General features: G+C 41.1%; 1 protein-coding gene across 2 annotated transcripts; it reads right to left on the bottom strand.

Moving 5' to 3' along the window:
• Window positions 1-27,432, bottom strand: GOLIM4 (golgi integral membrane protein 4). 2 transcript variants are annotated; one of them, XM_031614550.2, is made up of 16 exons: window positions 27,112-27,432; window positions 15,977-16,051; window positions 15,138-15,187; window positions 14,298-14,351; window positions 13,637-13,787; window positions 12,395-12,477; window positions 11,875-11,958; window positions 8,887-9,051; window positions 8,188-8,520; window positions 7,045-7,283; window positions 6,507-6,586; window positions 5,935-6,047; window positions 4,786-4,953; window positions 3,988-4,056; window positions 2,220-2,300; window positions 1-1,871 (listed from the first exon to the last, which is right to left on the bottom strand). In XM_031614550.2, the coding sequence occupies exons 1-16, from the start codon at window positions 27,296-27,298 to the stop codon at window positions 1,710-1,712; spliced, it is 2,094 nt and encodes a 697-aa protein (XP_031470410.2). In that variant the 5' UTR covers window positions 27,299-27,432; the 3' UTR covers window positions 1-1,709. The 2 variants fall into 2 exon arrangements, with proteins under 2 accessions (XP_031470410.2, XP_031470411.2); XM_031614551.2 differs by lacking the exon at window positions 11,875-11,958.
• Window positions 27,433-27,682: the final 250 nt, after the last annotated feature.

Raw genomic sequence — 27,682 nt, forward strand, 5'->3', positions numbered from 1 at the left:
TTCTAGCTTATTGACTGCAGTCAAGTTTTATTATGCCTCAAATAATTAAATACTGCAACAGTGACATTAAAAATACAGGCCAATTTACCAAAATAATTGTATTCTGAGGATTATGTACATATTATACATTTTACAGTATCATGTAAACTTTTTTTTTATACATAAGGTAACTCTGATTTATGGTAACTAAAAAACCCAAAGTACTTGCTGACAAAAATATTCCTATGAAACATAAGCACTGTGTCTGAGACATTCAGGAAAATTACCGAGAATGGAAACCAACTATAAAACATAATGTAATTGAGTTAGTAGAAAAATGAATTAAATTACATTCATATCAAAAGTTAAACTAAAACCATTGCTATGCATCGTTATTTAAAAAGGGAAAAATCCCAAACCCTCTCCTTTTATATATTAACACACACTTCCTAAGGGGAGCTACTGCGTGCCTCATTTCCAGCAATGGGGCATGGCCTAGGAAATCCAGATTCCCACTCTCCTTACAACATATATTAAATAACCATGGTCTGTACCAATACAAATATTGTATATATTCATGCACTGTGATTATGTTCATAGTAGCTTACAGCAAGGCACAATTTTTTGCATCATTCCCCACCCCTTTTTCATTGCATCCAGGCATGCAGTGCTAGAGACGCTTGCTGTTCAAAAAACTTCTGTGGGATTTGTCTCTCATTTGATTTTTCACACTAGAGGACACAGAAATCTTTCCAGCTTAGACTTAAAAATAAATTAGTTCAGCATCTGGTATCAAATCACACCAACTCATTTAAAATGCCTTAACCCTCTCTCCAGTCTCCAGAAAGCATGTCATGAAGGTGATCTAATTACAGCTGGTAGGTCACATTTTTAATATATTAGCTAGGATGACAAAATTGCTCCTTCTGTAAATCTTAATTCATGTGACAGCTGTAGTGTTTTGATTTGTCATGAAGGATCATCAAGTCTAAATAGGTTCCTAGCTCGCATCTCAGCACAGCACCATTTATGTTATCTGCTATGTAGTGCATGTAATTGAAGTACCTAGGTAATAAGGTAATATTTATTAAAATAAATGCATAATTTAGCTGTATATAAACAGCTGCCAAAATGAACAGCTGTTAACCTGGCTGTATTTTGAAGGCTTGTAAAATTTGCATATTTTATAACTGTCCTGCATCTGTAAGAGGCTTGGTCCCATAAATAGCTGGTCATGTGCTCATCTTCAAGGATTTGAAGAATCTTATGATATTATAATGAATGAAACTACCTGTGGGCCTTCAGGAGCACTGCAGGTTGTGCCTCAGACAGGTAGCCAGCCAGCCATTAGCCATGTGAGTGGTGTCAAGGAAGACAGAGCTGGATTGACTAATGCTGACTGGGCTTAGGCACTAGATGTATTTCTTCAGATGTTAAGCATATCTGAAATTAGACCAAGTGTTTGTCAGACTTGGAAGTGTATTACAGATTGGCCTCTTAAAACATGCCCTGAAGGATGAAAAATGAAACCTGCATGATGTCTGCTTATGTACATCTTTAATAGAAAAGAAATCCTAATCTAGAGTATCAAAATACTGTATTCATATAAACATATGAGAGAATCTAATAGAAAAGTAAAAAGAGTAAAACACAAACTTATTTTGGAACTTAAATATCCCAAAAAAGTTTTTCTTAAAATCAGGAATGTGTGTGCTACCAAAAAGTGAGGACTACATCTCCCCTCGTCTCCGTGTTTTTGCTGCAGCAGCTCCACGTTCCTCTTCCTCCTCTTCTTCCTCCTCGTAATTTTCTTCATGAGCTTCCTTCTGATGGTTGTTCTCATCTTGCATTTCTTGCTCTTGATCTGTTTCCCCATTATTCTTTTCATCTCCCTGATTTATTAAAAGAAAAATAATCAGATTCCGTGAAAGTGGCAGTTTCCTCATTCTGGGGCAATGAGAGGAGGTTAAGGAAAAGAAAAAATGAAGCAGCTAGAGTTGTGGTTGCTGTTTTTCAGGTGTAGGAAAAGTTTTCCAAAGGTATCTGAGCACCAACAGTGGATGTGGGGGTGGGAGGATGAGCAAAGCTAAGTTCAAATAGAGTGTGAAAATTCAAGGTCTATAATCTGAGGAAAGTTACAACCATGATTATGCAATGTCACTGTGACACGATCACAGCTGTGTTAAATGTTTAATCCTGTCATGTCACCCACTGAGTTTATGGATTTCCACAGCACTTACATTTTCATCATTTTCACCATATGGCTCTTCAGCATTGCGTTCCAGTTCTCGTTTCTTCTCCTCAGTCAAATCTTCCTGAATCTGAAGAGCACAGAGCTGTTCAGTACATTTTAGTCTTTTTTTTTTTTTTTTTAAAAAAGGAGCCTGTGGCAAAAGTGTGCACATCTTCACAGAACAAAGATTTTTAAAAAGAAAAAAGGGCATGGAGAGGTTAAAGGAAAGAAAGCACAAATCATGAAACTGCTCATAACCGCTCTTGGAAAACTTCAGAAGAGTAAACAGGGATTGGTAGTGAAGAACAAACTCTTTCAACCCTGTCTTTCTTTTCTGTCAGCACTTTCCCTCACTTCCATGTCCTTTCGTATTTAGGTGCAAATTACAAAGAAGTAAACTTGATTTTCTGTTGAAGAACTGTTAGCTTTTGTGCACGTATTCTTCAAATGCTGACCTACAAGTTGGGTATGATGCTTCCCTAAGGCCTTTCAGCTCCCCCAGTGGAAAACAGCCACTTCACTTAGCTGCAAAGTATTTGCTACTCATTGCTGCCTCCTACCCCTGCCACAAACACCAAGAACATGAGTGCTACTTCCAGCAGGGCTCCCTTTCACATTCTCCTGAAAAGCAGCAGCAACAGCCAGATTTAGCTTTTCTCTCCCTCTCTCTCTGTCAGCCTTCATTGTAGCAGGACAGTGTAATCAGCAGTTTCTCTAAGCAGGAGGTGAAAGCTGCTTGTGAACGTTTTGTTTGGGGTTAGGCATTGCTGCTAGCAGATGAGAAGCTATCAAACCTGGATCACTGAGGGATGTTTTAAAAAGATTTGAACAGCAGCAGCGTACAATATTTTAGTTAACCTAATACAGAAACTATTCCTAGTTATGGCATCTTACCTCATTCTTCATTACCCATTCAGTTGCTGCTTACAATTAATGCTTGCAGTAGGCATGCTGGTTCTAGTCCTTTATGAAATGTGCATCAAATTATTTCCTGTAGCCAAAGTAATTGCCAAATGCCAGCCATTCCCAGTTCCTAATGACTGGTTTGATTTAAGTACTGTATTTTGAACCGTTGAATTCTAAGTGCATACCAGCTAATCCCCATTAGTGAATAATGAACAGCCGTTTTGTAAATCATTATGTATGAAGTAGAAAATAGCAATTGATTAGGTAAGTACTGAAGAACTGCAGAGCACAATACAGGCATGCCATTCAACATATGAAGGAAAAGTTCCCTTTCCCTCCTTTTATTTCTCCAGTTCAAAGCAATGTGCTAACGGCTTCCCACCTATTTGACTCCAGGAGCAGAGCAGTAGGGGCTAACTTGTAATGCTTAGGAGAAGCACAGATAAATCAAAGTCGGTCTTAAACAGTAAATAATTGAGCAAGAAAGCAGTTTGCCCAGAACAGCAACGTGTGATTAGAGGTGCAAAGTTAATGAGATTTGCAGTGACCTTCAAAGGGCTTGAGATTTGCAGGATTTTATCCTTGCATTGCGAATGGCCTAATCTTTTCAATTATTTCACAATTAATATTGTGTTATACAGAAGGCTAACAAATCACAGCACATAAGCAGGAATGACACTAAACGTGTCTGTGTCCACCAGTGCACAGCAGAGTAATGGCAAACACTAGCAAGGTTTCATAAAGTCAGAAACTACCGTTGGCAACGTGCTGTGGGTTCATTTTGCAGTTATGAAAGATACCAGCCTTGAAAGTTAATGAACATTTGCTATGCTATCTGATCAACATATGCCTTACATCTGTTTTCTTACCTCTTCCTCACCCTCTTCCTGATACTGCTCATCCACATTATCTTCCTGCTGGTCAGGATTTCCTGCCATCTGCAGAAAGATCATGTGAAAATTCAGTTTTTGTGTACGTAGCCATTAATTTTAGAAGACAAAGGGTTAAAGATTCTTGTTCTAAAACTAAAAACTTTACATAAAGGCATAGAAAAAAATAATAGGATAAGAAGTTACAGAGCATTCATTAGCATTAATGATAGCCTGGCTATAAGATTTAGATTTGCCCTAAATTAAAAGATAGACAGCAGAATGATTATAATAAAAAATCACTTCACAAAATTAAGCAATACTTTCCATGCTAATTGAGAATGAAATAGTCACACCAATAAAGACCAATGCCATAAAAATACAGATTATCTGTGCCTAGAGGAGCTTACAGTTAGAACACAATTGAAAGGTGCAGCATTCACTGGAATGGCCAGAGAGGTAAAGGGATGCCAGTGCTTACAGCTGATTGAGTGCTGATGGCATGGAGACAGCACAGCAAGGAAAAACAAAATAAAAGCATGGAGACTGTATGAACGGGGGCTCTAGCAGTGGTTTGTGTGAAGGTCATTACAGAGGCCTCTAAGAAAAAGATTACAGAACCTTGTTGGGCAAAGCTAGTCATGAAAGACACGCTGGTGTATCACCAGGAGTAATTTCATACTTTCACCTATGTATGGTTTAAAATAGATCTTTACATTTGGAGTTGTGTTCTCTCATCAAGCAATGTTATGCTGCTCTTACAGAGGACCCACAGGTGCTTTCTTTCCCTTTACTGACCACTAGGTGTTCTTCCACTCCGGGATGTCCTTGTTTCTCACTGTTCTGCTTGTGCTTCTCATTTTCATCTGGTAAATTTTCTTCTCTCTCTTGTTCAGCCTCCTCAAATTCATCTTCTCCCTGATTGTTAGGGTCATCAGCAGGGTTCACATCTTCCATGGCTGCCTTCTGTATTTTTCAGATATGAATGTTAAATACACATTCATTTAATCTCGCAGTCACATTCCATTTTACTTGAAAGCTACCTTAGCACAAGATATGTTAGAGCCACATATAGGCTGCTGGACTCTGTTTACTGAATATCTGAAAACTGACAATGCCTGATGAAGACCAGGTTAAAAAAAAAAAAAAAACTAAAAATTTAATGTACACAGCTTAAAAGAGATGAATCTTTTCATACCAGTCTGTTTTACAATATTGACCTCATCTGTGTTTATATGAATGAGAAGGAAAAAACCCCACAACATATTTAGTCTTCATACTTTGCCATTCAAAAATAAGCTTTTTCTTTCTGCTTTTCATTGTAGAAGTCTTTCCAATATCTTTATAGCCAACAATATGAAGGTCCTTTAAAAATATTTACTATACCACTAAATTTGCTTATGGGCTGGGAAGGAAAGATGACAAGTTTTATTTTCCACAACACTGGATAAAAAAATTGAACTTGGGGAAGGCATGATACTGATTCTCCTGCATCTAGATCTCTGTGCAGTCCATACTGTGAGTGCTTTCAGTGCTGAAGTTATGTTCTCCTTTCAAGAACTCACGCTTTGTGGTACTGACAAGATTTTGATCTTGTGACCACTGATTCCTGTGGAAAGGCTCCAGCTGGTTTCAGTGGTTATTAAGTTAGCTCTCATCCTCTTATCTAATAACAATATCACCAAGTCCTTTATTCTACCTAACGCACAGATCAGAAGAATTTATAAAAGCAACTGGCTTCCACCAAGAAAGCTCTCTTTCATTTCTTCCCAAATTAGAAACAGCAACTTTAAATAGATCTCAGATGTTGTTTCAAACTGTCAGACTTGTCTTCCCAGCAGAACTCTGCTTCACCTTATTTCTGTAATGTGTAATTATGTTAGATGAGACTTCTGGGTTTTCATTTCAGTAGCAATTGCAATCCATAGCATCTTAATTCATACTCACTGGTTCATCAGCCTGCTGATTTTCTCCTTGATGCTCCGGTTCGTGCTGTTCATTTGCATTGTTTTGATCCTCATCTTCACCTTCATCCCGGTGCTGGTTGTCATGTTCATAAGCTGACAAATTTTTGATATTATTGTGTTACTGCAGTTTCTAGGTAGCCCTTATAAGAAAGAGTGTCATATAGTACTTTCCATACATGCTTTTAGCAGTAGGCAGTTTTTTCTTAAAGAGCTTACCAAACAGGTAATGCCAACAGAGCTGTTTTACTTGTAGAAGGAAACTAACACTAAAAGATCATTAAATTTGAAGACATCAAAGAAAATCATAGGCAAAGCCATAAATGTAACAGAGACTTAAAGCCCAGTCTAAGGAGCTTAAGCAAAAGGACATCTTTCCTTTTAGAAATATGGATATGATCTTTAGTAAAACCTGTATTTCAATCAGTTCCAACGGTGTTACTTGAGCTCGGGGTTTTTAACTGCTTTTTTTTTTTTGTTTATATTTCTGAATCTGAACTGAACATGAAATAATATCAAAACCTTGCATGAAAGGCAGCTCAGAGGGAACCTTACCTCCTTCTTCTTCCTGAATACCTTGCTCTTCTTCCCCTTGCACAATATCATGGTCCATGTTATCATAACGAGCCTGCTGACTGAGAAAAGTAAATGCAAATTCATTATTTTAGCTTCAAGAAACAAACAACCATACCGCATCTCTGCCTCTCCTAACTCCTGCCAGAACGTCTTCCAGTCTAGCTTTTTATTAGCTGTTACTTTTTAGCATCCTGAAAGACAATGCTCTTTATAGAATGAGCACTCCCTATGCTAACTTCTGCGTACTCTCATTTCTACAGATTTCAGAGGCTTCCATGGTAAAATGGGAAAAAACAAAACAAAACAAGAAACCAACCAACTCCCACTGACAAAAAAAGCAATCAGATTTATCCACAGAAAGGAAGAGATGAGGCTAACTTCATTTAATTTCTGGACAGCCCAGACTTATAGTATTAGATTTGCCTCTTTTCAGTGGTGGCGAGGTGGATGCCATAACACCCAGAGCACAGACCATGCAATGCACAGTCCATTACAAACATACATAAAAGAATTTAACCTCAGTCGGTTCTTATAGAATTTTTCTCCTTGCTCTGCCTCTCTCTGTAGCTGAAGCTCTTTTTCTTGAAGCTGTTGCTGCCTTAACAGCTGTGTTTGCAGTCTTTGCTGGTGCAGCGATTCCTGGTGTTCCCTGAGCTGATTGGCTTCCTCTGCTCTTTGGACTGCAAGCTGTTGCTGCTCCAGTTGCTGTTCGTAGGCTGGTTTATATCTTTTTGTGACAGCTTTTGTTGGTGTTACCTGCCAAAGAAATGTTTTAGTCATAGGTTAAAATCCTATATTCAGTGATCAGAAGCAAGCGTGAAGAAACTTCTGACATCAAAAGTAAGTGGGAAAATTATGCAGATTCTATATGCAACGGAGAAAATGATAACAAAGTTATTTCATTATCTGGTGTCTTTGTTTAAATTTAAATCAATTTTTTGAACAGATTTTGAGAGTTTTAGGGGTGTTTGTGGAGAACATGGCGAAGAGGATAAGAAACTGCAGAAAGCCACGCTTTACCTACTCATTAATATAAAAGAAATCAGTAAAATGTATATTCCGTTAGAGATCTGATCTAGAACATAAATCCAGCACTCAGTGGTTTTATTTAGAGCTGCACAGAGCAAGACAAGCCACTGCTCCACACTGATTTCCCCTATTTTAGACTTGTTCACTTTGCAGTTTAAATTTTCTATTAAACGTGCTTATAGAGGGAAGTTATATCTGAAAAGGAAAGTCTGCAATTTGCTGAGATTCATCAAATTAGTATGGCAGGACACCTCCTCATCAAAGTGCTGATCACGATTCCCTTCCAGCTCAGGCTATTCTACAATTCATGCTCATAAGCATGATCTACTTTCCATTACCTACCACAGGCTTCAAATTTAAAATAGAACATAGGATTCAAAATGATTGTTCTTTTCTTCCACCTGCTCTTTATCAGCAGAATTAATGTTAATTAAGCTGCATTTGGCAAGCACAGCAGTGAGCATGTGCTGATCCTATGCGTGTAAGTGCTTTGAATCCCAAATTTTCTATAAATGCTATACCAATTTTACCTGGGAACAGGCAAGTGCAGTACCAGGGCCAGTGATGATGAGTGATGCCTTCATTTAAACAGTGAATTAATTGACCAGTAAGTAAGAAAAGCGCTCCATACCTCAGATGGAAGACGTTCACCCAATATGTTGGTTTCTTCTTCTTTCTGCTCCTGTTTCTTCCACTCTTGCTCTTCTGGCATTTGGTCCTGTTCCTCTTCTAAGTGCTGGGGCTGACCTGCCTGCTCCATTTCTTCCTCTTCAAGTTCTTTTTTGCGTTCTTCTTCAGCCTGATCAACGTGTTGCTCATCATCCTCTCCAGCTTCTTGTTGCTCCTGAATATTTAGTTCTTTGGCATGCTGGCCCTCATTAGCCCTTCTTTGTAGATGAAAAGACTCAGCTCTGTCATTTCTCTCCTGGCTATTTATTTCTTCTCTCTCTTTTGGCTTCTCACTCTGAAAAACATGTAACATTATACAAGTGCAAGATATTACACATTTCATATTTTCAGGAGAGCTAAGCACCAGATACGGATACCTTTATTCCTCCTGCAGTAGTGAAACTGTAGTCAGGAGAGCCAATTGGCTGCCTTAGCACATGCTACCTTTACTGCCAGAAGGTATCAATACCTGATTCTTGGCTCTGCATACCTAAACAAGTTGTTACACAATACAACAGCATCATCAAGTAGCCCTATATGTATGTTTCTAATGGAAGTTAAGCACGTAGCTAGTATTTTTACTAAATGGAAACATACCAACGGAAACATTTTTACTAAATGGAAATTCCTACAGCTTGTGTAGCAAGTCAGTGTTTTATACCTCTTTATGCTCTCCAGCCACAGCTACATGGTGTTTTGGGAGGTCACTGTGGGGAGATGGCAGCCGCACCTCCGCTTGTTCATTTTGTTCCAACTTCTCAGATTGGCGGAAACTTGGTATTTTGTTCAGTGTGTCCTTCAGCTGTTTGTATTCCTCCACCTGGGACTGAAGTCAACACATTAATTATACCATGTCCAAATCAACTTCTTAATAAAACACAGTGACGCCAGTCAGCTTGCTGGCAAGACATATGCTAGAAAGACTCAATATTCACATCACAGCAACTACTAGGGAGTAGCAGGGATGAGACCTTTTAAGAATGGTCGCTTCCATGCGCCTATCAGCACTGATTCATCATAATCTTTTCAGCCAAAGTGCACGTGCATGCGAAGAATGTTGGAAAAATCCCCATAGGACAAAGATGAAGATTTGTTTTTTTCATGCCAAGCAGGAGAATTGTCAAAAGGAGACGATGCAGTTTTCTTGGCAGACTAAAGCGAGGGAAACAGAGCACCCCAGCTTCTTTACTGGTAAAAAGCAGCACAATTCTTTTAGTACATACACACATCATGAAAATGCCAAATCCTCAACATTTAGACAGGTGTTACAACAGACAACAGACAAGATACAGAACTGAGGCAACAAAAGTCACAGAACACCTTTGGCAAAGAGCAAGGAAAAAGGAAAAAAAGACCAAATGTATATTTCTTAAGTCTTTCTAAAATGTAACAGTAGGATGTATTCTGATTTGCAGTTTAACTCTGTACAAGATCAGAATATTTTCCTCAAGCCTTGAAATCCAGCATGAGAAGCAAGACTGGTCACTGCCTATACAATAGGCATAGAAGAAAGCTTGTCACAAGGTAAAATTTATTGCAAAATACAAGATTTATAAAAGCTGATCAACTGCTTATAAGAGAGGCAGTGTCCCACAGCAGGGTATCTCTGTTGCTCCAGTGGAAATGGTGAAAGCATTTACTATTCTGAAACCTGAAGTGCATTTCGTAAGTCCTTTAAAAACTCAGCTTAAAATCTGACTACTGTGTATGTCATTCAGTGTGGTAAGTGGTATCATAGCAATCAATAGTACAGCAGACAGGCACAATGCATCGATGAACAATGCATAATACTCATACAAAACAATATCCACAGTGCTACAGATTGACATGATGCATTGCATTACAGCTCCGAAGCGAGGCGCACCTCGAAGCATCCTCAACAGACTAAGGCAGCCGTTAAAACAGACGGGTCTAAAAGCAAAGCAGAACGCAGAGTAATTACTTTCATCATTCCAGAGGGATACTTCTCTTTGCTGATTAACTGTTGGAGAGTCCAATATGAAATTTTAGAGGAAAACATAGTATTTACTCAACAAAAGACAGATACATAGGTCTTTGATTTTTGTTTTTCCCCCTATTCACTGACCACGCAGAGAGACCAACGCACCGGGATATTTAAACTGTGCATGTCTAGATCAGACTTCAAGTACTCCATCTCACCATAGAAATCATTCTAAGCTGAACATTTTGATTCAAGGCCACAGCCTAAAAGGTATTAAAGCTGGCAGAAAGACAGGATTTATAAAAATGTATAAAGAGTCTTGTCTAGCTGTTTGAGCTATGGAAAAGGACAGAGATTACAATGCCTTGAAGATTCAGGTCACAAATACATTAGTGCTGCATTGACTACTGATGTTTAATGTCTAGAAATACACCTAGAAATAGCAGGGTAATTTACAGAGCCGTATTTCTAAGCAATAATCCCTTGTGTGCTTTCTGTAGCTGATTTGCAGGAGAAACTGTGAGTGTGCTGAATACCTTCTGTTCTGAAAGGCTACAGGAGATCCTCCACTTGAATGAGGTTCTCCAAATGATCAATGCCACATTCTCCTTACAGATAGAAAGGCTTTGTGTGACACAAAACTAAATCCAAAAGGAGAAGAGAAAAAGTAGAAGTAAAAAAGGGAGAAGTAAATGGAGCCTCCCTTTGGCTTTGGTAGACCTTAACTCAGGCTCTGGATCTGCCCTGGGTGAGTTTCAGTTATTACAAATACATACCAATAACTAACAAGGACAGCGGGAACAGAGCTTACAATCACCTTCCAGCATGCTTACTGCTGGAAATTAAGAATCTTTATGCAGTCTGGGTGGGAGAGACTTTCCTGGTCTCTCCCCATCTTTTGAATATCTGCATGAGTGCACAAAACAAAGAGAACCCAAAAAACCCAAAATCCTTTTAATGCAACTCATGATTTTGTGGACCTTGAAAAGCGCTCAGATGAAAAAAGTTAAGTCAGGAATAAAAGTAACTTCCCACTGCCTCATTATCTTCCCTCTCATCTTTCACCAGAGTCTTCCTTTCTCCAACATTACTCCCAACTTCCAGCTTTCTGACCTACACAGGTTGTACAGCTGACTGAATTTGCCATAGTCTAGCAAAGTTCAGGCTACATAGGTAGTTCATTTTAAACCAACATCTAAGCTAATGCTGCTGATTTTTTTTAAAAAAAGGAAACTAATTTGAATTTCAAATGGAGCTTGTATATCTCCATATATATGCCCAATCTCTCTTGCACTGATGTATATAGCCTTACTTGTACATGAAAAGAAACTTGATTAGACATCAGCATCCAGCTCTTTCAAAGTGATGCATGTGAAAGTCAGAGAGAGATGTTAAACTAATAAAAGTTCTATCAGAGAAGACAGAAAGAAAGGAATTCTACAGCTCCCATAAATGCAGAATCTCACCAATAACACATGCACTCTGGGGCCTACAAATACAGCTTTGTATTTCTTGAGAGCCCTATAAGTTGTTGCAGCTTCTTTAAAGCAACCCTTAAACTCATGCATTTCTCTGCAGTCTGCAGCATTGTGCTAATTGCAAATTCCCCATGCGAAAGGCTACATGCATAACGTTACAGTCAGCTGAACTAGGAGAAACTAGCTGTAAGGAAGGTTAGAGCTAATACAAGCTGCTTTCCTTTCTGACCTGTGCAGCAGCTAGTGCACTCTTGTGGTCTTCCAATGTCACTACAAGCTGGTTGTGCTGGGAGAGTAAGTTCTTATGCTGTTGCTACACACACACGAAAAAAAAAAAAAAAAAAGCATGACATGTTTCACAAAGTTTATTCTAAAGGTAAGTTAGGAAGCCTAGGGAGTTCTCAACTACAGAGATCATTGGATGCATTTCAAAATGCAGCACTGTTTTTGGCAAATGCACAATCCATTACTTACAAAGTCAAATTTCCAATTCAAATTTCTATACTAAATACTTCTCTTCCAATTTAGTCTCTGCTTATATATATATATATGTATATATTTATTTAAAATGATCATGTTCCTTAAGTGCAGGTGGCAAAAGACAAGAAATCCAGCCATATTCCTCTTCCCTTTTGCCACATTAGAGAAACTACAAGTCTTTGTCATTGCCCATTTATTGCTATTAAATCTTGGGATTTTTGTTCTATTTGCTAATTGTTCTGGCACCCCTCCTTCAAAAGAAAACCTACCTTTACATCTTGTAACTGGGTATGAACATCTTGGTGAGCTTTTCTCAATTGTCTGTTCTCCTCCCGTAAATTGTACAGGGATTCTATTTAAAAGAAACAACAGAGGTTAAATCCAGTGTAGTATTATAATACTAAAGCACCACAACAGGAACTACCTAGAATCTACACAATTCCAATATTCAATCTGGATTAGCAAAATGGTAGGATTTGCTTTCCTTACACCTCTCACCTATCCTATAAAGAATCTTACATTTTCAAGCAAAAAAAAAAGCCTGTAATACTTGGTTAAATTTCATTACAGTGCACCCAGCCTGCAACTGGAACTGTGCATTGTCATTCATTCTAGGGACTGCAGATGGCAAAATTCATTATGGTAATCCGAATCTTTAAAATGCAGAGAGGAAGCCACCCTCCCCTCTTCCCTCTTCCCCCACACTGCATCTGGTGAGTGAGAGTTCTATTCCAAAGGACTAAGCTATTATTTTGGAAGAGGTGCCCAGATGGCCAGCATATTTAAGAAGCTTTACGTTCTGGGACTGGGGAGAGGGGCTTCTCTTCCCACTTCTTACATTATGTTGATGTGGAATATTGCAAGCAGACACAAGCAAGCTCTGCCCACAGTCCAAGCTGTTAGGCTGCAATCCAGCTCAGCCCCAGAGCTTGCTGTGTGACTTCACTGGTGCAGAGCCAAGGCAGAACTAATACACACAGCCTTTGCCTGTGAAATACTGTGCAGACAAAACTGCAGACAGCTCCAAAACGAATTCATGTGTTAGTGACACATGGGACAGAGTGGCCATGATGGGGAGCCCCTCATCCTTCTGTTTTATGCAATTGTATAATGAGGATTGGAGAGTTCTGCAAACTGCAAGAGATCTTTTTAATAGGAAACTGGGCACTAAGTGATAAAAATGAACACCTCATCTTCGAAGTATGCAGGTGCAATGTTTCAAAGAAGCTGAGAAATACAGACAAAAGTAGATGTGTGAGAAATGAGGTATGCGAAGGCTCTTCGTAAAGAAGCACAATTAGATCTCTGATAGAAGTGACAAAAATCATTAACTTCCTTTTATAAAGAAGAGATTTCAGTAAGAAGCCACAGAAAATCATAAAGAAAATGTAACTAATAGGTCTGTCACAGCTTACACCTCCTAATTAGTGAGAACAGACATTGTGCCTGTCTATCTCACATCACACAAAACACGACAGACACACACTTAAATACAGGCAGCCAACATATACCCTTCAGCTTAGAGATCTCCTGTTCTTTTTCCTGCTGCAGTTCTAAGTATCTCTGCTTGTGATCACTGAATGTCCTGCTGAACTCTTCTCCTTGTTTTCGGTGATCTTCTTCAAGGTTAGCATGCTGTTTCTTTAGTTCTTCGTGTTGACTCTGCAAATACCAAGTTGGACACTTGAACAGCTCTGTATTAGCATATCTGGCTAATATTGACTTTGGCAGTTTATTGAATAAGTCTAAATGAATACGAAGCATTCATAACAGGAAGTTTATTACTCAAAGCATGCAGCCTGCGGATCCTCTCAAACACAAAATGATCTCTGTGATGAGCAGCCTCCTTTTCTAGGGCTACGTCACCTCACCCAGCAGTTGCACTGTCCCACAGGGAGCTGCTGAATGTGTCTGAGAAATTCCTTAGATGCCAAACTACGTGAAGTCTGATAAAGTCACTGCTCCATACAGGTAATTGCATTTGAAAAGATTACATTACCCAGTGGAAAGCCCGATTACTAAAAACCACAGTAAATCAGCTTTTAGCAGCACTGCTGTACAAGGAAAGCACCACTGCTGTACTGAAATTCTGGAATGAGATGAGTGAGGCCATATACCCTTCAAGCTGCAGAATACCAGTTTCCTGTGAAACCGGGTAGCTCAGTCACCCACCTTCAACATCTGGTGCTGGACACTCAGTGCACTGTATCGGCTATTTGAATCTTGCTGTAAAACAAACAAAAACAAACAAGCACACATTAGTATTAATCTGAACAATACTGTCATTTTCCTAGCCTCAATACACGCAGTTATCCAGGACTCATAAACCAAAGGACATAACATCATCAAGAAACAAATTAAGCTCCTCACTTGCTTTGAAACATAACGTGTGTGTATACATACAAGCACGTATATGTATATTACTACTTACTGCAGCAGCTATGCATTTTAATGTATTTTACTCAGCTCACAAAGTTCTCCCCACTTTCAGCCTGAAGCCTCCATAAAATGCTAGCTCTAGTCTCTGGGTCCTGCCAGTGACAGCTTTCCTTCTGGCATTTGCTATCTAAAATATTTAATTGTTTGGGTTTTTTAATTATTTTATTATTATTATTTATATGTGGTTTCCTGTTCAAAGACTATTAGTTACAATGCTGTCACTGTTCTTTTTCCTGTGGTCTGAGCAATGAAAAGATTTCTAACACCCTCTTATTCTCCTGTCCCTTTACAACTAATAACAGTGTTTGAATGACTATAATATAAACAGGAGAATATTTTCTAAAGTAATTTTCTGGAAAGGTATTATTACAGCTTATTAGTTATATCTCTTATTGCAACTCACATAATTAAGAATGGCAGAGGAGAAATGCAGTGAGAGCTCCTTCAATGAGCACTTGTAAGACCTCTTTCTTTGAACAGCTGTAATTGCAGAGCACTGCCTTTTTCTTGCAGCCCACATAGCATCATATATTACTGAAATCTCAAAAGCTGGTACTAGGACCAACGACTTACCCTTCCTTTATTTAGGGTTTCCTGTGCTTCTAGTTTATAAACAAGGAAATCTACAACATAAAAGGAAAATTCTCATTAAGAACAAAACCAAAAACTTTGGAATTTGTACCTAAATAACTTTTGCATAGGAAAACTTTCCTAAGAGCAGAATACAATGCAGTTACAATTTCCAGATCTTCAGAAACAGAGGAACTTAACAAAATGCTCAAGTGCTGAAAAAGTATTTTCATTCAAAAAAAAAAAAAATCATAAATAAAAACATATTTAAAGTATTTGTATGAGATATAGGGGCAAGAAATTCAAGGCCACAGACACAAACCAAATCTGTTACACAGCCTCTCTCAGTAATATCATTCAAAAGGAAAAGGACATCGTGTGATTCTGTGATTTTTCTATTACAATAAAGATGCATAGTTTAAGAAGTGAGAAAGTCAAGACTAAGCTCAAGTATAGAAAAAAAAAAAAAAGGTCCTTCTGCTTCAATTTGGGATTTAACAATGACAAATTACCTTTGCATATCATGAGGCAGCTGTCCAGCAGATGGCACCAGGCAGCCATCAGGAACCCCATCAAACTACGTCATTTTTGGAAATGCTCTTAACCTTTGCTACAGCAGTTATTTAATTCATTGGCTGAGTCATCAGTTTTAAGAGTAACAGAGACTTACATAGTTTGCCATGCTGTGGTGATCTGTAACAAGTACTAAAAACACAATCTGCAGATCTGGTCCTACTGGTTTATTGTATCAGTAATTCAAGATTGAACAAAACGCATCTGAAGTTACTTTTTTCTTAAATACCCAAGTTATCACAGAAATAAAAGAAAAAATAATGTTTTACCTTCTTTTGCTTTCTTATGTTCAAGCCTTTCCTTTTGCAGTGATTTTTCTAATCTTGATCTGTGCTCATATACCACTAAGAAGAGAAAATTTGTATACGGTTCAGTTCACAAGTGATAGATACAAAGAAAATAAAGAAATCCAACCCCTCTCAGAATATTCCAAAGCATCAGCACAGAATGTACTCAGAAAATACAAGAAGAATGAGGTCACAGGGTTAAGGACTGCTTATATCATTTGAGCTTATGTTTCTGCATCTGATACTGAACCTCAAGTTTGGATCATCTCCATTGCATAACCATAGAATGCGGTAACTGTAATTTATTTGTTTATGGGGAGTCAGCTACAGTTGTTCTACAGGAAACCTACCCAATCAGTTTTCATCCTAAGATATATACATACACACTTTCTCATTCTTTCCTTCTCTTCTGCCTTGTTTGTAAAGAGATGAGGACATAACCAGGACAGCCCTACCCCCAGCAGTGCCAGAGGAGATCCTGCAGCATACAAATTGCCATGGGACGGAAGCGAGACGGATGCACAAAGCAGAATGGCTCTGAAAGGTGCAGCAGCACACTAGATTTGCTGTTTAGCCGAAGACATGGAAAACCCAAGATCAATTCCTAAGTTCTTCTGAAAGCTTGGACAACTTCATTTTCTTTTTCTTTTCAGTTGTAGAGCCTGGATAACAGTAGGTTTGCACCACGTGGCAGCCACTCTGGGTTACACCTCAGCACCAACAGACAATGGTGCCATCCCTTGAGAGCTGACACAAGCAGACCCCTATCAAGGAGCACGCACATGAAGCCTGCAGCATTTCCTTGTTACTGTCCCAGCAATCTGCGACCCTCAAAGACCATCTGAGGCAACTGTTTGCTTACAACATTCCAAAAGACAGTTTCAGTTTATGAATTTATCTAATTGGTTTACTTAACAAAAACATATATCTAATTTGCATTCGTCAAAGGAATTATACAAATTAATGGAACCTGTGATTTTTCCTTCAAAACTAGGAAACTCATTTGCTGAGAAGTAGACCATTGGCGAGCATAAGCCTTCAACAGGAAGCCTCAAATAGGGATTTGAATCTTGGCAGCCACAGAAAACTCCTCTTGCACCTTAAAAAGCATTCGTAATTCCAGCAAGATGCATTCTGCAGGCTCTTTTGTCTCCTGGCTTATCTCAAAGTGTTTACATTTTGGCTTAGGTGACAAGGATTGATTAGCAATCCAGCTTCTATCTCTGCTTTGCTATTCATCATCCAAAGCCAAGGGCATCAGTCAAGATGAACGAATGTATCGACATCCTCTGCAACAAAACAAGCATTTAATGAATATTCACAAAGTGACCAGCAAGTAAGTTTCCAGAAAAGAAGAAAAAAATGGCACCATGACAGTAATGGTTTTATCTGAGCACTGAAGATCGTGAACGCTGAACTGCATTGCAAAAGAAGCAGCGGTTGTAGCATAGCAACTCAGGAGAGAAATGAAAATCCATCATGGTTTCCCCTCCCACGCAATCAGGAGTGGAAATAGGCTTCTTGGCAATTAGACCAAACCACAAATGGATCTGGAGGTAACATTTCTCACTGCACTGCTTTGTCTGCAAGCGGATCTCCTGCAGCTCCTCCCAGTGTTTTAACAAGCGTGGGGAGAAGCCCTGCACAATAAAGCCATAATGATAAGGGCAGGAAGAAAGGAGAAAAGGAATGCCACATCTCAGCTTTTAGGGACCACATTGCTTTGTACCTTTCACATTCAATTTTGGCTCTGCTAAGCTCTGGCTGCCCTGCCTTCACACAGCACTTCAGAGCAGTGCCATTAACGTCCCTCTGGGTGGCACATATCTCTGTCACTTCTGTGCTGAAGCCTTTGAAACACTGGAACAAAGCTCACGGTGTCCTAAAATAGCCTTTTAGAGGGCCAAAAAGCAAGTGAGGAAAGGGCTGAGGGGAACTTCCTCTCCTCCATCACCTCCTACTTAATTTGCTGGTTTAAACACGTTCAGCAATCACTCTTCTCTCATCCACAGCAAAGTGATCTAACCTCAGAGAGCAAAGCCCAGCAATAGTGAAATCGCAGCCAATTAAGACATCTTCTATGTTTAAGAACTGCTAAATATTTCCTTATTAAATTAAGATTTAAGACTTCTCTACCACCTTCTTTTCTTCATAAGGGGAGGAAGCTCACGATGTTCTCAGAAGCTTACATCACCACCACCGCTGCTGAACGTTAACTGCAACACGGGAGTGGAGTGCTCTGATGAAAGCAAGGTTATCTAATATTCATGGTTGGCCCCCTCTGCTTTGCAGTCAAACTATTAAGAAAAACAAGCTGTTATAGCATACGTAAAAAGTATTTCCAGCTTGTCATTATCAGCAGTTTTCAGCTATGTTACTTTGGTATCTGGTCTGTCAGAAGCATGACCTGAGAGCATCTAAAACACCCCAACTCCCATCACCTTACACACTGAGAAACTGAGAATACGCTGGGATTTAAGCAAACACCATTCAACAAGTCTTATTAATTGCAATGTTATCATCTCTTCTGTAATTTTGCAGTCTTTCTCTGAGCTTAATGTCATCTTTGGTTTAAAATCAGCAGATTTCAGTAGTCTTGGCAACATCCAATGGTATTTCATCTCAGACTGTGATGGAGATGAACGGAGCCAGCAGAGCGTGCCCTACCACACTGGCACCTTCCTGGTAATGCTATGAAGGTCTGTACAACACATCCATTATAAAAATACTGTTACATTTCCAATTCTCATCACTGCAAGGAGAACTATTTAAAATGTGAACCCATGCAAATAACTTTTCTGTTCAGAGAAAACCCATTTCAATTAGATGAGTGAGAGCCCCTTCAATCCGTACAGATTTTCTAGTCCAATGATAATAATTAAAATTTTGATCTCAGAAGAGATTTTTTGACTCATCTGACGCTAATGTTTCATGCCGGGAGAACACATGATTAATACAGCAATACTCTTGGAGCCTTGAGTTCTGCATGCCATGAAGGCAGCAAATCTGGCTTCAGACAGCGAGATCTCCCACGCCGCCAGCGACCATCTGACCAGAAACATTCTCTTACAGCATGGGGAGCTACTGGATGAGCTCCCTGCCACTGCCCTGCCCCTACTGCAAGTAGTGCTCAAGTAGAGCCACAGTAGGCTTCCCATATAAAAAACAGAAAAGTTGTATTTTATACTGAAAGCAGACAGCTACAGTATACCAAACAAAATATCGAAACTATTTCATTTTTTATGCCCTGTATGTTTTCTGTTCTTAATTTATAAACAAAGAACTGAAATAGAAGCCAAGATAATGTGGAGCTGATCGTGCGTGAAGAACAAGCATTCTTCTGGCTTAATTACCGAACAGTTTTGTACACAGGCAGGGATGGACTGCTCTCATTTTGTTCACTGCAAGCCACAGCTAGTACTGCAAGCAGTATCACATTTATGTTCCCTTTAAAACAAACTCCTACACTTTGCAGTTTTCACACGTAAAGAACAATCAGACAACACCTTTGTCAAATTACAACCAGTTCCCACAAAGGACCAGAGTTTCTCCTGGTCTAAACCACTAAACCATGTGTTGGTAATTGTACTTAAAAATAACCACTGCCTTGACCTAATTCTCCAGTCATTTGCGTTGTGCTTGGCATTAATGATTCTGAGAAAGCACTTTGTATTTAACAGTGGGATCTCCTGCTTCCAGCTCTGCAAAATCCAACTCAGTCCCTGCTGTGTTGTCACACAAGAACCATCACTGATGCTCCCTGTGGACCTTGCCCTACATCAGGGGCTTTTACCAACGTCTGTTGAGTGTGGAAACAGATTAGAAAAGATATCAGAACCAATTGTGATCAAAGTTCAAAAATGCTCTGGAATGTGTGCAGGCTTTAGATAAGGGCATGAAACTTTCACATGCTTATCAAATAGTCAGCTTTGCATCCTCAAACAGAAAAGAGGAAAACCCAAAGCACAACATGCACAAGTGCTGCAGACCTTAAAGGTTTTGCTTGCATGCAATTGTGAAATGGGGCAGTGCTGGGGAATTTGGCACACTAATAAGAGTTCATCCCAGAAAGACACGCTTCTATTTCTAAGAAATAGTCTTGACCTCTATTCAATTATCAGGATGATGTGAAAATTAATTTCCAAACTGAAGTAAACATCTAAATTAACAGAATCCTATTTCAGCCTGCCTCGTGTTCTCTCCTAGAAGTAAGACCACCTTGAGGAAACAAAAAGGTTTAAAAACAAATCCCAAGCAAAAACCAAGCGAAGAGGCGGGACGAGGGAAGGTATTTATCGTGTTGGAGCAGTGAACATTTATTTTTAGCAGCAGCTATTCCAGTTTGAGAAGGATTATTAAACATGATTGAACGTTTAATCCCTAGCTGCTAGGCTCCAGACATGACTTTTATTTGGAAAAAGATCATATTTTCCACCCCAGAGGAGATTTCCTGTACACTGCAAAGATTTCTTCCAGCCTTTCATGCCACACATGGCTGTGACACACGCAGTCACGTTAAGATCTCACCTCCCATATGGCATTTCCTCTACTCCTGTCTATGCTGAAGTGGTTTTGTTAGTTCTCTTGTTTCGAGTGGTTCACACAAAAACCTATTTAGTGAATTTAGACTTACATTTTTCACTTTATTTTAATGATTGCATTTGTAAGATATCCTTCTGCCAGACACGGTTACATGACTGTTCAATTCCTCTGCTGGTGAGTTGCCTGAATGGTGCTCAAAGTTATCCTTTAAACTGCATGGGATGGTTAGCAGATGCCCTTGCAGAATAACTCCATTTCTTTGTTTCCTTTTTATTGTCTTCCTTCCATTATTCTGCCATTTCTGCCATAACACAGGAGATCACTTTGCAGAAAACACACAAACACACAGAAGAGCTCCAGAGACAACAGCTTCCTCCTTCACGTCACCTCTGACTGTCTGGCTCTGCTCATCCATCTTTCAGCTCCAGGAAACAACAGCCTGTTCTTGCTCTCAAAAATCATTTTGGACTCCTTTCAACTTTATGAAGAAATCCAGTGATTCTAGTGGTGTTAAAATCCTATGCATGTATATTTTCCATGTACATTTTTTCATATATATATATATATATGAAATTAGCAAAAACTGGCACTGAAGAGAAACACTGTCAATTACCCACACAGCCCAACGGTCTATCCCAACTGACACCTACATCTGCTGGTTTATCATAACGGAATGTGGCAGAAAGTGACACAACAGCTATAATTATCACCTTACAAAACTGCTCAACCACTTCCTCCAGTTTGTTCATGAGTGCTATAATGTAGGGGCTAGGAGCCAGCTTCAGGTGTATGCGTTGAAGGACTGCATACACCTTAAAATATGCATCTAAGTATGACAGATTAACTGAAACACTGACAACAGCATTATTCAGTGTGGTGGCACGGATAGGAACAGACGCCCCCCAGGAGCACGAGCAGGCTGCACTTCTCTGTGATTATCCCTGGAAATGACTGCTGAACATGGGGACCTGAGTCACCATAGGGAAACAAGGCCAACTTTGGACACCTTGGAGGAAAGAAGAAAAAAAAAAAACTGTGGAAGAGGAGATAATATAGTTGCAGTTTCTTCTCAGGAACTTTGGTTTATTCTAGATGGCCAGAAAAAGAACAGAACTGCATCCAGCACAGAAGATTTGTTCAAACAAAGAGCACTCAGACTGCATTCCCCCAGCACTGACCTCAGCCTCCAACATGACACGAAAGTCATGCCTTTAACTCATTATTAAAGCAAACAAGAAACCCACCAACACGAGTCACCCAACAAAAGGTGGAAAGATTCTACCTTAACCATTCTGCATATTCTTTTTTTTTTTTCCCCCCAGTAATTTCAATTATTTAAGCTTTCATTACAATTAAACCTCAGAACAAGACCTGACATTTAGCAGAACAGATTTAACTGCTATTTCTGTGCAAGGATCCTATTGCAAAATTATTGAACTATACTAGCCACGAATTGCTGGAGGTATCTTCACAGCCATATAAGAGATGCTACAATGAATACTCAAACGTCAGAGTGGATGGAAACTGTCATGCAGTCGCCCCACCTAGATACACTGGCTGAGTATCCTGTATCCTGCTCAGCAAAAACAACCAGCCCAGTGAGACAATGTGTCTGGCACGTTATATTTAAGACATAATCTTACAATTGCAACTGAACCTCTCTGGGAGTATGTAACCTCAGACATTAACTATAAAAAAAAAAAAATTGTCAATGCAATTGCAAAGTGTTTTCCACCCTCTTCCACTCTTCCCACATTGTGTGCTTAGCACAGCAAGCCATCACCTGAAGTATGCTGCTGATGCATTCTGCACATGTACGTGCATCTAGTGCTGTGGATCTGACGAAGTTCCAGCAGGTCACCTCCCAGGAGGGGCCTCAGTTTAGGCTGAATGACACTGAGGAACTATACTGTCTTTTCAGCTGGAGCTTTGTAACACTGGATCAGATAGCTTTGTGGAAAGCCACACGTTGTCTGCAACTGTGCCAACTCTGACCTCTTGAGTTCAGAGGCCCTGCTGGGTTGCTGCCCAAGATTACAGTAGTCTCAGACTGCAGAGATCGCCTGAAGGCAGCAGATACATTAAGGTTCTAAAAGAAAGATCAGGAAAATGAAGGTAGTAAAAGACACTAGATGTAGGCTGTCATTAGGATTAGAGATTAAGACAGATTAAACAGATTAAAACAGTACACAAGGAATTACCTAATGCCCAGAGGATGGGAAGACAGAAGTTGTGAGAGCTAAAAACCCATTTGTAGATGCATTAATCTCGAAGCAGTCCAAGATACGATCAGGTTTGTCTACAGCTGTCAACACATATCTGTTTCAGCAATGAAGTCTGTTGCTATACAGTCAGCAGCTTAAGACTTAGTTTGATGGCATCTTTGCAGGAGGCAAACAGTATCAAGTTTTGTTTTCCTCATTTTAAGAAACATTAAATAAGATTGTCTTCACGTTTCAAACACGTTAATGCTCAGAGAATGAGATTTAAAATAATCAGCTTACCAAGAAGATCATCATCTCAGCGGAACACCTTACAGATAACAATGGCTTTGGGTTTTCTTAGCAGCCAAGAGATTTTGTTTCATCTCAAAATGTAGCCTCTGGTTAATTCCCAATGTGAAGTAGTCCTACTTTCTCCTGCCAATCAGAACTTTGTTAGGAGGTAAAAATGCCAAAGTTTGACATTTTTTTCCACGGGGTCCTGGTGGACAAGAAGCTGAACATGAGTCAGCAATGTGCGTTTGCAGCCCAGAAGGCCGACTGTGTTCTGGGCTGCATTAAAAGAGGGGTGGCCAGCAGGGAGAGGGAGGTGATTGTCCCCCTCTACTCGGCTCTTGTGAGGCCCCATCTGCAGGACTGCATCCAGGCCTGGGACCCCCAGTACAGGAAGGAGCTCTTGGAGCGGGTCCAGGGGAGGGCACTAAGATGATCAGAGGCCTGGAGCACCTCTCCAGTGAGGAAAGGTTGAGGGAACTGGGATTGTTTAGCTTGGAGAAGAGAAAGCTCTGTGGAGACCTCATTGTGGCCTTCCAGTACTTGAATGGAGCATATAAACAGGAGAAGGAACAGCTGTTTACAAAAGTGGATAGTGATAGGACAAGGGGGAATGGTTTTAAACTGAGACAGGGGAGGTTTAGGTTAGATGTTAAGAGGAAGTTTTTCACCCAGAGGGTGGTGAGACACTGGAACAGGTTGCCCAAGGAGGTTGTGGATGCCCCATCCCTGCAGGCATTCAAGACCAGGCTGGATGTGGCTCTGGGCAGCCTGGTCTGCTGGTTGGTGACCTGCACATAGCAGGGGGGTTGAAACTAGATGATCATTGCAGTCCTTTTCAACCCAGGCCATTCTATGACTCTATGGTGACTCCATGACCTGGAGGCCTCGCTCTTGACTAGAAAACCTGCTACAATGTGAGCTGTCTGAAGGGCGTGCCTAAGATCTGGCCTCTAACCAGCTAACCTTCCCATGCTGCCCACGTCAGCCATTGTTCCCATCACAATCTGACCTTATTTCATGAGCACAAATGCTTCTCAGCTGAGTCCCACAGGCTGCAAACACCTGAAAGAGCAGAACTCCCTACAGCAACAGCCATATGCATCGCTCTTCAGACCAGTGCACACGCTAAACGATTTTGACACCTCTTCCAGCATCACTTTTCAGCTATCTGTACATTCTGTACATTTAGGTCCTGTTTTTTCTCTCCTGCTTCACATGCTGCGTTTATAAAGCAATGCCATGAAAAGCATAAAAATCCAAGACTGCCTTTTCAAGCAAAATCAGAAAACGCTGCTCAGTCAGGCATGAAGAATTGGCAAATACCAAAAAGAAGCTTCCTATCACCGCACATAGATAAAAGCCCTGAAAAAAATGTGCAGAGAGAAAACTGTAGAAGACACAGCAGGAAACAAAGGAAGCCTACACTTCAACAGCATCTGAGAATTCTTCATATTTTGGGCAGACCAAAAGCATTCAAGTCTAAAACTCTGGCACTGAAATCTGACCAGATAAACAAACTTAGGAATAACCTATGCTCCTTTAAGCGTTTCACAGACCAGCAAAAACTTCATCCAGAAACCCCAACAGTGTTTCTCTTTGTGCAGCCAGGAGAGCAGCTCTTCTATAGCCCCGATCAGTCCCAGTTAAACCCAACCAAATGCAGAGGATGGACAGTATTTCACTGCCATCCCAACACCTCAGCCCAGCAGCCCTTCCAGGAGCACCACCACCCCAGCAAAGTGCAGCTCAGGATCCTCAAAAGGACAACTCCAGAAAGTTTTTTCCTTTTTTAAGTAAATAAAAGCGCACTAATGAAATGTTTGCTCAGGCAGTACAAGTCCAGGGTTCAATTCTCTCGTCTGCTGGTAATGAGCTTTAAAGTCCTATTCAATCTCCCAGAAAGGAGCAGAAAGCACTGAGGAATCAGTGAATACACCCACTCTCTCCCTCCTGGCAATGCAATGTAAGTGAACCAGCCCTTCCAACTACTTCCCATTTAAAAGATTTTGGTGCACTCTTCAAGACTCAATATTATCTTAGAGAAACCGATTATGTCACATGGAAGAGATAAGCTGTGCTGCTTTAGTAACAATGCAATTTAGTAACAATGTAAAAGAATAATTCAAAAAAAAATCTCCCCTGTGTCACAAAGAACAGCAAAGAGATGTAGCTTTGGTCTTCATAGGGCTGTTTTTTGTTTAGTGACAGACACGTTGTTGACTTAAAATCCGGACTATTTACAAGTTCAAAGCGCAGTCAGACGCTGCACCTGCAAACACAAGGTTTTCTGTTAGCACGTCATGTTGTTTACACATCCCTGCTTAGAACAAATTCCCTCGTGTCCTCCATATGAAAGAGTTTAACAAAGCGGGAAGCGTTCAGAAACAGCTCTGCGTTTTATGTATCAATAGTTTGTGAATCTCCAAGTCAACTGGGCAGAGCCTCCGAGGTGCTCCCACCACTAACAAACTCCTCCAGCAAAAACACTGATGATGGCACAGAAGCCCATTCCAGAGAGCATCATACAAAAATCTACAGGGATTCCTCCATGAATTTGTTGGGATAGCTGACGGTACGTTTCAAAAGGGGAACACGCGAACTAACAATCTGCATTCAACCTATCTGATCCAAAGCCCATCTCTGTTTGCTTAGTTTGTTGCACACTCCTCTTTGGCATTGCCAGAGCAACAGAGGAAGCTAACTTGTTGAATTTTAACCTGAGAACAAGATGTTCCTGTTTCCTCTTCAAATACTGTTGGCAAATATACAGAATAGCAAAAGTAGCCTTTTAGCCCTCTGCCACATACCCACCTCCTAGCCAAACATGTACACCTCGCTGGCAACTAAAATGAAAAGTTTTAATTATTTTCTGTTAGAGCGTTTCTGCTTGGAATTGAAAAACAAAGTAATGGAGGCCTCAGGTCACAGCTAAATACATTCAAGTTACAAACCATTATAGGATTATTCTATTAGACTCTTAATTCAACTATCTCTGTATAAAACCTACATGCTTCTAGGCACGTTCTTACGTCTGCTCCCACACAGACAAGTCTGGTTGAAGATGACCCTGAAGTTAAGTTGTTAGAGAAGTTCATTCGTTTGTTTTACACAATTTTGAGGGGGGAAAAAAAATCCTAAAGCTTTCTGAAACCTGGCTCTGGACTTTGTATGTGTTGGTCTGATAACCTTGCACTTCACAGTTAGACAGGTGCTGAGGTCCTGCATCCCCAAGAGTGCTGACGCATCACATATGTATTTGCTTCTTTGCATCTGATTCCTGCATGTCAGAGATCAGCAGCTTTTCATCAAGTACACAAAGCCCACATCTGGTGCATCCTTAAACCAAGCTGCATAAGAACTTGTATTTATGTGACAGCTTTAAGCCAAGAAACAAGATTGTTTCATTACCTATATAGTTTATTTGAAATTTACACTCAAACTTTTTTTTTTTTTTCAGGGAGTAAATTATTACAATATTCCTCTCTCTGTTGGAGCAATTTCCATGTTACCTGTCCTCCTATAACTACAGCTTTTTGTGCTTCTGCAGCCGAACAGTAGGTAAGCACCACAGAACACACCTGCACACAGCAGGGGGGTTGAAACTCCATGATCACCGCAGTCCTTTCCAACCCACTGTATGATATGATTCCATGAATAGAACAAGTACAGCTGGGACAGCACAGAGGCATGGAAATCCCAGAAGTGGGGTGTTCTGTGCTGCTGAGCAGCAGCCTTTTCCACTCACACCAACAACCTGAGCATGCTGTGCGTGCCTTTGGGATTCCCAGGCACTGTACACAATGCACGGGAGTGAGGGATGCCCGGATGCCTTCCTATACGACCTACTGCAGGGAACCTGCTTTAGCAGGGGGGTGCACTCACGATCCCCAGAGTCTCCTCCAACCCCTACGATTCTGTATCACAGCTGGAGCTGGGGGGTCTCACCACAGCAGGGCAGCTGGCAGGGAGAGGAGGGAGGGAAGCTCCTCAGGAGCAAAACTTTGCAAGCAGTGGGACAGCGGGAAGCCAGGCTCACACGGAGAAGGGGGATGCGTGGCTGTAGGCGGGCAGCAGTACCTTGTAGCTGGGCCGACAGGGACTCCTGGTGCTGCTGGTACTTGAGCGCCGTGGCCTCAGCCTTCCGCAGCTGGCTCTGCAGCTCGTAGTACAGCATCGCCCCGTAGATGAAGCCGAACACCACGGTCAGCAGCACGAGGGTCTGGAAAATCCGCTTCTGCTTTCGGGAGCACATCCCGTTGCCCATGTCCCCCCGCGGGGTCCCGGCGCCCCCGCCCCTCACGGCTCAGCGGCGGGAGGCGGCGGGCGGCGGCGACGAGGCGGAGACATCGGCGGCCCCGGGTCCGCGCCGGGGGGTGGGAAGGAGGCGGGGAGCGGCCGGCCGAGCGCCTCAGCCCCGGGGCACCGCCGCGAAGCCCCGGGCGGCCTCGTGCAGCCTGCGGGCCCCGCGCCTCCAGGCGGAGCCGGCCGGCATGCTGCGCCGCCCGGGCGGCGGGAGGAGGGCGGCGGCCCCCGGCGCTGCGGCTGCGGGGCTCGGGGCGGCTCGCGGCTGGCGGCTCGCTGCTCGCCTCGGGCGGCGCGGCCCGGCCCCAACGCCACCTGAGAGGAACAAAGGAAACTTCCCCGGCCC

Source organism: Phasianus colchicus, chromosome 10 (assembly GCF_987193195.1).
Source record: "Phasianus colchicus chromosome 10, bPhaCol1.hap1.1, whole genome shotgun sequence".
NCBI lineage: Eukaryota > Metazoa > Chordata > Aves > Galliformes > Phasianidae > Phasianus > Phasianus colchicus.